General features: G+C 43.3%; 1 protein-coding gene across 1 annotated transcript in view; it reads left to right on the forward strand.

Annotated features, from left to right (window-relative positions):
• Nucleotides 1-6,859: 6,859 nt before the first annotated feature.
• The window catches only part of DRC8 (dynein regulatory complex subunit 8), a 30,907-nt gene continuing 22,795 nt past the window's right edge, over nt 6,860-14,971 (forward strand). The window contains exon 1 of the mRNA XM_075706935.1: nt 6,860-6,887. Within this exon, the coding sequence (XP_075563050.1) occupies nt 6,860-6,887 (28 nt within the window). The remainder of the gene's footprint in view (nt 6,888-14,971) is intronic.

The following is a 14,971-nucleotide window of genomic DNA, read 5'->3' on the forward strand; positions in this document are numbered from 1 at the left end:
TAAAGGTAGAGAAAATATTCCTTGGATGTGTCTTAATTCTGTTCCTTTTTTCCCCCCCTCTTATGCAACAAAGTATATTTTTATTTCAAAGTGACTTTCATTTTACAATAGTACGTCTATACAGGAAAGTTTACAAAACATTTTCTGTACAGTATCTCTAGTTAGATCAGAGTTAACATTATTTAAATATGGAAATGAATTTAATCTCTGCAAAGTTAAAGCTTATTTTTAAGTAATAAGCAAATGTCACAAACCTGGAAAAACAAGCTAGCCATGCAATTAGCCCTTTGAATAAAAAAAACCCTGAGATGAAGAAGCATTGAGGTGATGCTTACGCTATAACACTAGTCTTACTCCTGTGCCATTTGTGTCAGTGGAGATGAATACGTTGTGAATCAAATTAAGATCAGTCCCACAGACTTTAACCTTATTCCCACTGAAATTCTGAAGCTAGCATGAGCAGGTAGTGGGGTCAGACTTGTAAAGTGAAATCCTGAACACATGAAGTTAATGGGACTTGTTATAGAATATGATTTTCTTCTTTACTGTCCTACTCTAGATTTAAAAGGATAATGCTACATAAATTCTCCAAACGTTATCTTGACAAGCAAATGGTCTAGAATTTTTTCTTAATAAATGAAAACTTGCATTCTGAAGAAAACAGAAAAATCTTAAGTGCTTAAATTTATGGGTTTTCTTATACCCAGGTCCATTTTGATTTTGATTATTACTAACCTAGTGAGTGCAGCAATATTTCCACGCCCAACTAATCTTGACAGATGAATGTAAAAGAACGTAGTTCTGCTACTCATATGCTAGGAGGACTTTCCTGGGTATTAAAAAGTACTATATCATGCCTCATGTAAACGGATTAAGTGCCATATATGGTCATTCAGATGTGTAGCCTTAGTTCCTCCTCTCACCCCAAAGCTAACTACTGCTGTGTCGTGGATGATGGCTTTGTAAAATGTACTTTAGGCCAATTTACCCATGCTATGGCCTTTACACCCTTAAATTGCATGTTAAAATTGCATGTTATCGTATAACAAACAATGAAATAAGAGCTTTTTTTAAAGGCTCAATTCACAATATTGGTAACAAACTTAATTCCAATGTTCAATATTCCCATTCAATTGTGATTGTCCAAGTGTCAGCCTGAAACATATGATTTTGTGGTTTTCTCATGTACGTCTATTTTTACACAGCTTCTGGATCACTACATTATTAGAGGCCCTCCCTTGAACATTAAACAATGACCAAAGAGTCTTTTGCTTTCTTTAAGAACACAAAAACGAGCCTTCTGGATCATATCAAAGGTCCATCTCTTTGAGCATCCTTTCTCCTAGTGAGGTCTAAAGCAGGAGCTCAGTGGGGAACCAGGCAAATGGATATCTTGAATATTCTCTCTCTCAGCCTCCTACAAATGGTTTGTGATTCAAGAACTTCCTGAGCTAGGGGCATTAAAGAGTATTTCCATGTATTCGGTACCACTCATGAGTTTTTCTTCTTTTCTTCCTAAGTACGTACATAAATTCAGTGATCTGATAGTATGTTATTTGGGGATTTTTTTGGCATGGTATTGAAACATGTACAAATAACTTTTTCAAAAGAAACAGAGAAGGGATGAATGGTGTTTGCATTCAAGTTGCCAATGTCATTGCTTTTGCCTCTCACAAGAGCAGTTCCACTGACAACGTCTTGCTGCTCCAGGAGTCCCTCATTCCTCAGTTTCAGGCTGCTGGCTGACACCTTCTAGGCTCCAGAGGAACACAGGTGTCTTGGATATGGAAACCAAGGTCTTCATTCAAGGAAGCAGGATTTCTTTATCCGTACGGGGCCCTTGAACTTGGCTCAGTGTTCAGTGGCAAGCCCCCGCTGCCTGTGGAGCACAGGGAGAAGTACTCATGGCAACCCGTGTTGCTAGGCAGATGGATGATTGTGTTTTGTTCCTGCCACCGTGTTCTCAGGGATCCTGGCTTCACTTCTAGATATAATTAATGGTAATAAAGTCTGAAGGTTAAAATATGTGGATCTCTAGGGCCATTTCTGTGCCTGGGTGGGATGGGGAACAGCATCTTGGCACTTACATATAAAAGCAAGAGCTTTTTTCTGCTGCAGCTCTTTAGGAGTAGTCCCAGAGGCGAAGCACTGCCAGTAGCTCCTTGACATTGAGGAATATTGCTGAGGGAAAGAAATGCTTCTTTTTTCCTAGTAACTCATTTTTAATGCATGTTCAACCACTTTTTCTCAAACACAGCTTTGTTGAAGCTGGACAGGAGCAGCTAAAGATCCATAGGATCAGAGCTGTATATCAGCAGCAAGAGATATTTGCCAGGACAGTTCCAATGCCATCCTGTGGACCGAGAAGGATTTAAGATGCTGCTATTATAAGTGGCCTTCGAAACTATTCTTTCTCCCTTCCTTCCCTCCTTCTGAGTTTTACTTACAGACTCAGCCAACCACTGAGCTTTCTCCCTCTAAAAGAACATCTCACCCTTCCTGCCTTCCTCCCTGTTTCTCCCTCAGTTCTAATTGCATGGTCCAACTTCCTGGCTGCGCTGATTCAGGTGCTTGTCACACCCTTTACTGAATTTCTTAACATGGCAGAAGACTATTCAGTTTTTGATGGATTGTTTTTCTACTAGTTTGGTGACTCATATCTGCTCTCAGTGAATGGTGGAGCCAGCACAAGGTAGAAGGAGGATGTGCAGCCAGCAGTAGAGAAGGAAGGACAAGACTTGAAGAAAGAGCTGGATCCTGCTCTTTTAGCATTGGTGCACTTCCCATGTCTCGTGGAATCATACCCTCTGACATTTTATTTAAGAGATCAGATTTTGGGCTTTTAGATTTATTACCTGTATGAAAAATAAAGGAACTCCCTTGCCAATTTATGTGCTTTTTGCTGTTCTGTAGGTCAGAGCAGGAAGGCTTTTATTTTTCAAAAAGAAAACAAAATGATGACAGATAAGGTTAATATGAAAATACCAGCAGCCTGGAAGAGGTCAATGGTAGAGCCAATAATGGTGGACATGCCTATCTGTCTGTCTCTACCCACTCTGTTAGGCTTCTCTTCATCTGGTCCAAGCATAGGATCAAAGTCTGCAGTAACAAAGAGAACAAGGCAGAAGAGAAGCTGTCTTCCCTCCCACACATCAAGGAACACGGTAGCTGCTCTTAGTGTAATTTACCCCAAATCTGAAGAGAACGATACAGCATAGACAAAGAATGGATGGAGTCGTCTTCTCGTTTTTATCTGTTGCTGTGTATCATTTGGGTGAACAGATAATGTTTAGATAATATTCTGCTTTGAAGAAGCTGTTCCTGAGTCAACTCAAATCAGCTGCTGATCCCAGAGGAAGAGTGGAATGGAGAAACCAAATGCACTTGGGTCATTCCTGTTATATTGGTGAAAAAGGGTACTGCAACATGGAAACAGCTCCTTGAGTGGCAGGGCTGTACCCATTTAGCTACAGAGGGGTTATAATTAGACTCCTGTCAGAGAATCGTAGCTCTTCATTTATTTACTTTCTCCGTGAAGGGCAAATGAATACGCTTCTTTGTGCGTATATGGTCCCCAAGGACCCACAGAGGGAGCTCCATAGTGAAGGTCTTCAGCAAGTGTTCAGAGCAAAGATGTGTCCAAATGCTGTGACCCTGAAGCCACGGGGGACACTAGTTTGTAGGATGTTACTATACCTCCTTGAACTGCTTTATCTTTTACATCACTGCTCCCATTTCAGAGCTGTTTTTTATCGCTGAACAAAATTTCTGAACATATGTATGGAAAATATACAAAATGTGCGCTGGGACCCTGATAGCTGAGAGGAATGTATGCGATGAAATTAGGTGCAGAGGCAAGGGTACCTTACATCTATTAGACTTCAGTGGATTCAGGCTTTATATCAACAATGCTGGTTTCTTCCATATTTTCCCTGAGATATTTTCTGACATTTTTAAATGAAAAATTACAAGTTTAAAAGGGTATGTTCTCTTCAGAGGAGCTCTTTAAAGATCTTGCATGCAGCAGCTGATATTTCAAGCTGTTGAATTAGTAGTTCTGGGTTTCCTTTTGTACTTGTCTTTGCCAAAACGCGATTAGTTGTTTCAGCCCACTCATACCCTTGGTTTGAGATGTCTGTGCATTAAGTTAGAAGGGAAACAGTCATGTGGTTCAGGTCCAATATTTGATCTGCATTATAATTGTTAACATTTTTTTCCTACATAGATTTTTCAACCTATGTTGCCAGGAAATTTTAAAGCAGTGAGTTCTCATTTTGAAGTGCTTTCTCATTCCATATTTTGTTCTGCTCCTGGAGACAGGCAAGACACCAAAGCCCTGCATGTCAGGAACTGGGGGAAGAAAGGGAAACAGGTGCTGACACTTGGCTGCAAGTTATTGAAAGCAAAAGGAAACTCCAGGCTGGAGGAGATGATGCAAACAAAGCACTTTGCTTTACAGTAATTGCCCTGAGTGGAATCACAGCATCACAGGCAGGACAGTGGAAAATACTGTTTGCTGAAGTTAGTATTAGCTGTAAGTCACAAAAGACTCTGCAGCTAGGCTAAAGTTATCAAACTTAACAAGCACAAACATCAGGATTTGACCAATATTTTTATATACTCAGAACAATGCTCTCCCCGAGGAGCTACTGTAGCAGCTCATGAGGGCCGGAGTCAGCTGCTACAATGGGACATAGACATTGTGGCATACACAACGTGTCATAGCTGTTGCGTAATTCACGGTTTCCCCTTTCTTGATTTGCTTTTACACACTGCTTTCGTTACCATCGCTCTTGCAGGAAACAAAGACCAGTGTGTATCAAATAGGAAAGGGTGGTGAGGAACGCCAAGCGCAAGCCCTGGTGAAATTGCTGGGAAGACGTCAAAGGTAGTGGCCTAGGTGGAGTTACTGTCTTACCATGTCACACTTGCAGTGACTGACTTCAATTCAAAGGCTACTGTAAAAACACAAGAATCTCAATAAATTCGCACAATAGGCGATATTTGTATCTATTTTAAAGCTGAATGTTGTTCACATTTTGGGTGTGGATCTGACATGAAAACCTGAATGACTAGAACAGGATTTTTTAAAGCTTTTATTAGTAGTAAACACTTTGAATTAGCGTAGCATTTGTAGAAGAGCTGTAAATGTCCTATGGTGAATCAGGTGATCTGGAAAAATGACATAAGAAATCTAATGCTGGGCACAGTATTCAAGAACATGAAATTCCACGTTTGGGGTAGGGGAAGGAAGAGATAAGAAAGCTCCGTCCTTGCCAAAACAACATGTTTTGTGCTTTTCTTCAGTTTCAAACATGTGACTGATCCACCACAATAGATCTACGGCCAGAAGAGAGAAAGGTTTTCTGTGTGGAAGGGTTGAGGGAATAAGAAATGGGACTGCTGTAGGACTGAAAGATACGGGCCTTTGCTTCTGCTGCTGCTGCATCCTCTAACTTCGGCTGCCATGCTGTTCTCACCAAAACTTCTGTTATCAATTTGAGAGGAAACAAATCTGTGTATTCCTGTAGTCAAACATGTGATCTAAAATATTTAGTTACTTTAATAAACGGTTCAAGTCTGTAGATAACCTTTCAGAAGGATCAGCTTTGTTAGAGTGCATAATCAGCTATTTTCCCAACAGAGTAATGGTGTGTTCTCTTGGGTATCTATTATACCCTCTTTACTCTGAGCCATGTTCAATAAAACCGGAGAAATAAGCAGCTGAAAGGCAAGTAGCAAATGTTATAAATGTTATAAAAAAAGTAAATTATTTTTTTAAAGGAAAGAAGCCCTATTTCCCTTCAATGTGTTTTTTGAAATTTCAGGCTTCCATGAATACTGAGCACGTCGTAACTGTTTGTTTGAGAGGTGGAGATGAGCGTGTGAGGAGCCGTCATCCACAAGGGCTTTGCAAAAATTTAACATCTGACAAACGAGCACCTGCTGTGGTGAGGACAAAGTTTTAGTTCTAGGAATTTCATAAATATTTATTTTCTATGAATATAGGGTTGCATCTTGCCGGAATATTAATATTTATATTTTCTCTACTTTCACAGTTGTTTTAGAGTCAGAAAACCCAGGCATTGCAAGCATGTCTGCTAAAACACTCAGCTAAATTTAAACTGCAGTTTTATTTAATATTGCTAAGGCAGAATATTTTAGCTGTTTCAGAACGATGATGGTATTTAGAATAAAATGTTCTTTCACTTTCTAAAGCTCGGATACATGAAAATCTCTGCAATTGCTGGGAAAACTCTATTTTTAAGAGAAATGGAGTACTGTGAAGCGGCAGGTTTAAGGGGCTCATTCAGCGCCTGGCTGCAAGGACAGCGGTGTGCAGTGCTGCGCTGCGCCGGCCCCACCTCACAGGCCAGATGTGGGTTTCGGCCATGATTTTCCTCCTTAGCGCAAGCGGGAATAACATCCTAAACCCCTGCGTGGGGTTGCCTGTGGCCCCGGGGCCTGGGGAGCAGGCTGGGTCTGGGCCTCTGCACAGGGATCCAAATTCTGGGCTCGATCGATGTTTTGGGGCGACTGTGGCCGGGGCTCCCTGCCCATGCAGCACTCGAGGCTGGCAGGCAGAGCCTCCACCAAAATACTTCCTTCACCTTTCAGTGGCTTTGTATGTTAGCAGGCCGCGAAGGCCGCAAGCGAAGAGGTTTCCAGGTCGGAGGGAAGGTGGCTGCGGCCGTCAGCCCGGCCCGCTCCGGCCCGCCCTGGCCCGCTGGGCAGGCCGCCTGCAGCCGGCCTCGCCGGGCCCGGTGGCGGGGAGCCGCGGCGGCGGCGGCGGGAGGAGAGGGCTCGGCCGGGCCCGGCCAGGCCCGCGTCGCCATGGCGACGGCGCGGGGCTGCAGCCATGGCGGAGAAGGAGGGGAGCGGCCAGGGTAAGGCCCGGCCGGGCCGGGGCCGGGGCCGGGGCCGAGGCCTCCAGCCCCGCGGGGTGTGCAGGTGGGCTGGCGGCGGGGCCTGGCCGCCGCCGGGCGAGTGGGGCCCGCCCCGCCGCGGCCTCCGGCCTCCGGCGGCGGGAGAGGCGGCGGCCGAGGGCGGGGGGGATCTGCCCTTGCCGGGGCTGGTGCCAGGGTGGCACACGGGCCCGCCCTGAGAGACGCAGACATAGATGTGCGTTTGTGTGTGCGTGCGTGCACGTATGCATATATGTGTATATATGTATGAACGCATGCACACGTACATATTTACACACAGATACACATACCGCCCCCCCCCGCCTCCCCCACGCCGTTCACGGTGGCCGCACCACCGCCTCGGCCGCAGGCCTGCCCCCGCCGCAGGCCCAGGGGCTTCTCCCCGTCACGGGGGACGGCACCAGCCGCCCGCCGCCATGCCACCCGCGGGCGACGGCCGGGGGGGTGGCAGCCCTGTGGCTGCGTCACTGCCGCGCAGGCTGCAGCCCGAGCTGACGGCAGCGGGGCCGACCGCCTCGTCACGGCGTGGGGCGGCTGCCAGGGCAGCCGGGGCGGCTGAGCCGGCTGCCGGAGCCAGTTGGTCGTGGCCCCTTGCAGTCATTTCTGGATGCATCGGGCTCTCTCTGCCAGGAAAAAGTCATCTGTGCTGCTGATAGCACCGTGGCTTATTTTTAGAGGCAAGCGTGTTCTACTTCAGGGAGCATTGCCAGAAATTATATTTTACAGGCTAAAGGTAATTCCTCCTGCAAGGATACTCAAGTATCGTTTCAAGGAAGACGTACTTTCTGTAAAACTCACAATATTGTGACTTCTAAAATCCATCCTTCCCACACGTAAACTTGTGTGTGTTGTAATGGTTTGCAAATTCTGAGCATTGTATTTGAAATAATCTAAATAATGGATGATTTTGTCTTATTTACGAAAAACCCAATATAGTCCGCAGAAAAGTCCTGTATAAATAGTTGCTGTGGATGGTGCTGAGTGAGTAATTTGATTTTGTTAGAAGTATTTCTAGCATGCACTTTGCAGCATAGATGACTGTTCTAAAAGTCTTATTTCTTTTATATTGTTTTTCATTTTTGTTTAGTCTTGTGAAAGCATATTTTTTTTTCATCTTTCCAGTTTTGCAAATGAAGCTGAGGCACAGTGCTGGCTGAGGTGGATAGAGGTGATAGGATAACAGCCTAGAAGTCTGCCGAACCATCTGAGAAGAGGGAATCTGGTGTTCTGGCAGGATAACAGTAATATTGGGAAATTCTGGCTCTGTGTATTTTGGGCACCCATATGCACGGTATTGAGATTTTGCACCATTTTGACAATCCACAGGGAGAAACTGTTGGAGAAGGAAGGTCATGGGTTTTTGATTACTCGATTAATGGCTTTTAATGCCATTTTTATAGTTTCAAAACGAGAATACTTTGTAAGAAGTTTAATTACCATATTATTGAAGACAGACTCGCTTGTTTTTTTGTTTTTTTACACCTGGTAGTTTTTAACATCCTGTAAAACACTATTCCCAATAAAGTATCAGATGCCATCTTCTAAAGGAAAATAGTGCTGTCATCCTAAACGACCTTGACCCATAAACTCCATTCCTGGCCCCACATGACTTCCCAATGGATCATGGAAGGTGTCATACTGGGCTTTGGTTTCCTATCTGTAGAATGAGGACAATAATCTCTATCACACGGACAAGGCATCTCACTTACCTTCCATCGCTCATGAGAATCATAGTCTGTTATTAGGCAGATCAGTTGCTTATTGCCCTATAAAGGTCTCTCATTATTATAAACGCGGTTGAGGTAAGCTAACAGTCAGTGTCTCATTAAACTGCAGAAGCAATCCCCTAAGAATAAGTCGCTTACACCCATTTCAGAGTTGCTATTAGACTTCTTGCAGATAGCAGTTAGAGGGTTAATTAGGATTCCCCAATTCCGGATTCACACATTGATCGTGCTTTCTTCTGACAAGCATTCCACATCTATGCAAACTACAACTTTTACTTTATTATGCTTCAAACAGAACAATAACATTGGTTGTATTGTCAAATAATTAGTCTTTAGGGTATTCCTCTCGGTTCTTTGTAGAACTGCGGTTCTACCAGCTCTCATGGTAAAGGTTTCCCTTAGGTCCTATTATTTTCAAGTTTTGTCTTCTTCAAAGTTAAAATGCCTGCTTAAATGTTTTACAGATGTCCACGATGTACACAAGGCAAAATGGTGAAAGGTCAAATCCTGCAACCTCTTGTACATCATGTTAGTCACATGAGTATTACCCTCTAACGCAATTCTTGTGAACAAAATCTTGTATGTGTGTCAGTGTTAATGGGATCGTGCTCGTACTATCTGTAGCTACATGTTTTATGTATGAATTTATATCCCTGCATTTGTGCTTTCAACATTGTTTAATGTTTTTTTCTTCACACCCATCTGATTATACTAGACTGTTTGGTTAATCTTTCTCTTCTGTATATTTGTCTGTAGCTTCCCTCCTATCATTCTGTTTCTTTCCCTTTTTATGCTACTTAATTCAGCCTGTCTGTTCTTCCATTTGCTCTCAGATAACTTTCTTTGTAATTTGACATAACATGTCAGATTTCCTAAGTTTTAATATCTCTGATCTCAATACTGATGTTACTAGAACCTGAAAGCAAAATGTCAGACCGGTAGTGCCTGAAGTAGAACTAGACAGAAGACAAGACATATTTTTCTCCAGCTGGGATTTAAGAAATCACGTGAAAGTACATAAAGGAGAGAACGCTCAGTGTTCCTATATCATTATGGTAATGTTATGTAATTGATCAGTATTAGAGTTTTTCTAAGACCATATTCTTTGTGCCAGTTAGCGCATATTTAAAATGCAATTAATAACTCACGAATTTTAATCCAAAAGGAAGTATATTAAATAGTCTGAGCGCCTATTTCACCCACTTACGCCCATATGAAACTGAATAACTAGTTCTAGATAACGGATGTCCTCCAGAAAGGCACCTGATTCTGGTGCAAAGACCTACGGAGATGGAGAATAACCATTCTGCGATGATGATTTTCTCTGGTAAATGATGAGTAGTTGTCCTGGGTAGTTTGAGCTACAGCTGCAATATGTAATCAGGCCTGACAGATCCTCTTTCCCAACAGTCATGTGAAGGTTGTTAGTGGAGATGGGAAAGAGTTTTCACCCCAATTTTAGTGCCTTACATAAATACAGTAACAGTGAGTTCAGTCATGCATATATATCTGCTCTTTAACTGCCCCTGTTTGCCGCCTGGCACGCTTGTGAAATCAGAGATTTACTGGAGTTTCCATTGGTAAGAACTAGCTATATATCTGATTCAGCTACTACCTTCTTGAAAGAAGCATAGCTGCCCGTACTTCACCTGCCCTGCCAAATCCTCCTGCGTCTGGAGGTAGGATCTAAACCTTCCCTCTCTGTATCACCTGGCTCTGCCTGGATTCTGTATCACTAGAGATACTGAAAATGTGCTATCGCTGCTCATTCTGTTTTAATAAAGTTTCAGGTCCAAGCTTAGAGAGCCTAGTAGCTGCCGCAAGCACTGTAGGCAGTTGTAACCATTAATTCTGCTCAGGGCACACTTAATTAACATGAGAGTTTCAAACCTGCCAGAGAAAAGCATTTAAGCTATGTACAGCTTTGGGGAATCCCGCTGAATGGGATAATATGATGCACATGATGCTTAAGCACATGAGTACATTTAAGGGTCTTGCTATATCGAGGATTTTAAAATGTATTTCTGAGGGTTTCACAAATAAGCATCAGCATTTGAAAGGTACAAAAGCTATGGATTAAACACTCAAAATAAACCTTCAGGCTAAAGTACTCCATCAGACAGATTATCTCTAATTTAAAAAGTGGCAGTGTTTCGTTTATGGAAAAAAATACAAAATTAGGATGAGTTGTTAAAAATAAGTAGCTTTCGCCGGGCTCAAGCAAGCAATACTTCATCTCTAGAAGAAAATCTGAATATACGAGATTGCTTAGGAAATCAGTGTGCAGTTTTATCACAGTGGAATTTACAGATGAGAACTATGAATATTTTTACATCCTCTTGTTGACATTGCTGTGAGAAATTACATGAGGAGAAAAGTTTATAGCTTTTATTAGACTGTAATGCAGTTTAACATGCACCTTGACATCAGTCTGAGTTATGTTTTAATATTTGTACTTATTTGAGAGTGAAACAAAAAATAAATTATGTCCGTCTCCCATGGACAAACACAGCCTGTGGATCCAATCCTCTTGGCTATACTTCTGCAGTAGAAGTTGATCTCAAATGGATGTAGAATAGGTAATTGCAGATTGACGGGTTTCTTGTTTCCATGGTGCATAAAATGGCAGAAGTTTTTCAGTTTGGCTCTACTTCTAGCTGACTTACTGAATAAAAAATTGGCTGGTGTGCAGAAAGGCTTTAAACTTTTTTGTCTTTTAAACAATGCCAACCAGCAGATACGCAGTGCTGACAGGGAGCTCGAGAACTCCCACAAATTATCTTTCCGACAATAGTTAACATGTTATTAAGAATTTCCATGTCTACATACTAATTATTCTGAGATCTGAGGGGTTGGGATTTTTTTTGCAATTTAGGAGTACCTTTATTTTGTGTGAACAGATACTGCTTCATTGCTATTGGCAATAGAATGTGGCAAGCTAGAGGTTGTGGAAGGGAAATGGTCTTTCGGGTAACAGAGGTCTGACATGAACCTGTTGTCGAACGTGCTCCATGTTTAGCCCCCAGGTGGGAGGTGGCCGTGCAGACAGGGGTGCTGGTCACACCACAGCTCTGCCCTGGCCAAATCCTGCCATTGGCGTCTGACTGCCGCTGCTGCTGTTTCTGCCTTGGGGATATGGTTGAGGTGAGGAGCAGAAATTGAAAATAGCTCCTACGCATCCTGCGAGGTATCCTGAGGGGAGAAGTAGCTGCGGCAGCGATGTCCCAGCCCAGCCCCTGCGGAGGTGGGCCTCGTGCCCGGCGTGGCAGAGATGGCAGGATGGGCACGGGACACTTGGAGATGGGGCTGGGGATGCTGCAGAAGGTGGCCAGAGGAGCAGGGAGCTCCCTGCACGGAGCTCGCAGGTACCCGGTGCGGGGGTGAGAGCTGTTGGCATGGTAAGGGGCAGGTGGTCCCAAAACCTACCTCTGGCCCCCATGGCTTTTGAGGTTGGATTACGTGCTGCCTGAGAGGTCTCAGGGAGATATTTTTGTAAATGGTCTTTAATTGTAAATGTCCACCTTTAAGAAAATACAGACTCCCAACTCCCTTTTTGACATCCTTACTGTTCAGTGTTACATAGGCGTGGGTAGTATGTGAAAGCCCCATGAACATAAGATTGGAAGGGGTTTCCTTGAGTCCAGCCTGGGGCTGTATACAGCCATAACTTTCAAAAGCTTACCAAGCTCCATCTTAAAAATGGTAGGGATTATTGTGTCGCTGGTGTAAGGTCACAGGAGGTTCTGGACTGTTACTGCTGATGGTCAGGTTGAAAATTAGACATGAATTCTGAAATTTATCCATGAACAACTTATATCCTTTTTTTTCCCTGTTTGCCAACTTCCTCCTTTAGCTTAGCCTCCTCAAATGGTTATAGAAATAAGTCTTATTCCCCATTGATGATAAATGTAAATGTCTTAAATTTGTCAGCTGAAATGCTGTTCAAATTCACAATATTACTCTTAGGCAAACAAAAAGAAGATTGGAGGTTCGTATTCATTCATGATATGTAAAGAAAGTGATTTAGCACTGTAAGCGATACTTTCAAGACAGCTCCTTAAAACCCAAACAGCTGCAGCAAACCCCTGTAATCCCTTGCCATTTTGTTTCACTCTAACAGCGTTCGTTATTTTGGTCAAAGCCCTCACTCCAGAGTAGTGCAGACAGAATTGCAACCAGTCTAGAAACTGTATTTTTTTTTAACCCATTCGAGACCCTGTCAGGCAAATTGAAGGGCTTGGGATACGTTACATAATACCAGCATGTATTAAAAGTCATACTTAAAAACCTTCATTCTCCCATTATATTGTAGACAATTACGGTTCTTTTAAAAGAAGAAAGTTTACAAACTGCTGTATTCTAGCAGGGCTACTGTGGTGCTGTAGTTAAACTTTATAACAGCTTATGTTTAAAATAAATTAATTCTCAGAGTACTAATATCTACTTGATTCTGGTCCCTGGTTCCTGACCACTTGAGCAATCAGTGTGCAGAGGCAGTTTAGTAGGCGTATTCAATTTATGAGATGTTTGGTGCTGCCACACATGCAATCAGATGTACGTGCACGCCATTGGTGACAAGTTATTATAGAGTGCCCTGTTGGGACCGTCCCACATCATTGACAGAGTGAGTTTCTGTTGTGGGGCGCACAGCAGCGTGTGCATTACCACATTTTGGTGGAGCTTGGTGTGGTGCATCTGAGTTGTAGGCTGTGGGTGTCAGAGTTGTCCTTTGTGGCTCTGCCGTCTGCTTCTGGGGCCAGCGCAGTGGAGAGTCTAGGAAAAATGGAGGCAAATGCAGTATGCGACCACACAGCATAGCAGCATGGGTTGTGTTCTGCTGGTGTCGCAGCCTGTGTAAGCTCTTTCTTTTCAGCAGCAGCTGGAGGTATAGCAAGACTCTCAGCATCACCAGGAGAGCTATATATCCTTGCAGGGCAGTTTGCTGTTAGTGATCAAAGAGAATATGAGTATGGGCTAGACATAACTCTTTCATTGTATCCCAGGTGTGGCTGAGATGAAAGTTACGGAACAAATTGCAATGGTGGAGATTACTGTTTTTGCCGACTCTGAGCTGCAACAGGAGTGCTGACTGGTACAACTGCCAGGCTTGGGATTTCAGGGATGTGCAAGACATCCCTAATGGAGATTTATGCTGAACTTTTCTCTGCCTTATGAAAAGGGAGACTGCATGTATGCACCTGGTATTGACTTTAAAAAAAGTGTCACAATTATTTTTTGCAGGCTAACAAACATCAAGCACTGGCATTTCTTTCACTTCACTGTAGGAAGGATAACATCATGACTTTCCTCAAGAGAAGTGTAAGATACTAATTGTATATTATCTGTGAATCACAGGTGTACAGGAGGCAATCCAGATCTATGCATAGATGGGACTTCCTTGCCTTCTTTGATGACTGGAGGTGTATCTCCACATCCTCTGTGGAGAAGAGATATAAAGAGAAGAGCTTTTTATCAAAAGGAAAGAATTTTGCCCCATCATTCTGCAAGTTAGTGCGACAAAGTATGTTGTTTCACTGCCCTCAGTGTTGGTTGCATGCAATGGAAAGTATTTGGCAGCTTGTCTGTGGACACCAGCTAGCAGAAGGAGAGCTTTGCTGTCAGAGCTGGACCTGTGCAAATGATTAGGGTGAGTGATAGTACTCAGAGCTTGCTGCTTTGGCTCGTGAAGCTCGAGGTTTCATGAAGTCAGACTCAGCCACCACCTGAGTAGCTGCAAAATGATGATGTGCTTGGCTGGCTGAAATCTAGGTCATAATTGAGACCTGTTAGGTCCAATTTGGATACATGTTTCTTCCTGGGAGTCGTTATTGCATGCTGCTTCCAAAGTAATAATCTGCAACAGTTGTGAGGCCTGTGGAACTAAAGCAGCATGGCCATGGCCAACTGCTTGGGAAGACAGGCAGGACCAAATCCTGAGAGCCATAGTTGAACATTTCATATTGTGTCCTGATTGTTGCTCTAAAAATGTTACAGCTACTCCTGATATAAAATGTTTGACAGCTTATCAAATGAAAATGCGTGTCGTTATGATCCAGGACTCAATAGATTTTCCTGTACTATGAGGTCACTGTCACTGTCCCATCCCGGAGTCCTGAGGCCCATCTCATCCAACCCTTCCCTCCAAGAAGTGCAAAAAGGCAAAACAGGTTTGAGGGAAAAAAAAATGTTTCAACACACGACCAAATATTAGATAAAAAAAAAAAAAAAAGCAGCTGGCTTTTCTGCAAGGACTCTGCAGCAACAAATGCACAAAGTGTGGGCAAACAGACCTGTGTGAAAGCCAGGAAGAGAGAAACC

This window comes from Pelecanus crispus, chromosome 3, assembly GCF_030463565.1.
Source record: "Pelecanus crispus isolate bPelCri1 chromosome 3, bPelCri1.pri, whole genome shotgun sequence".
NCBI lineage: Eukaryota > Metazoa > Chordata > Aves > Pelecaniformes > Pelecanidae > Pelecanus > Pelecanus crispus.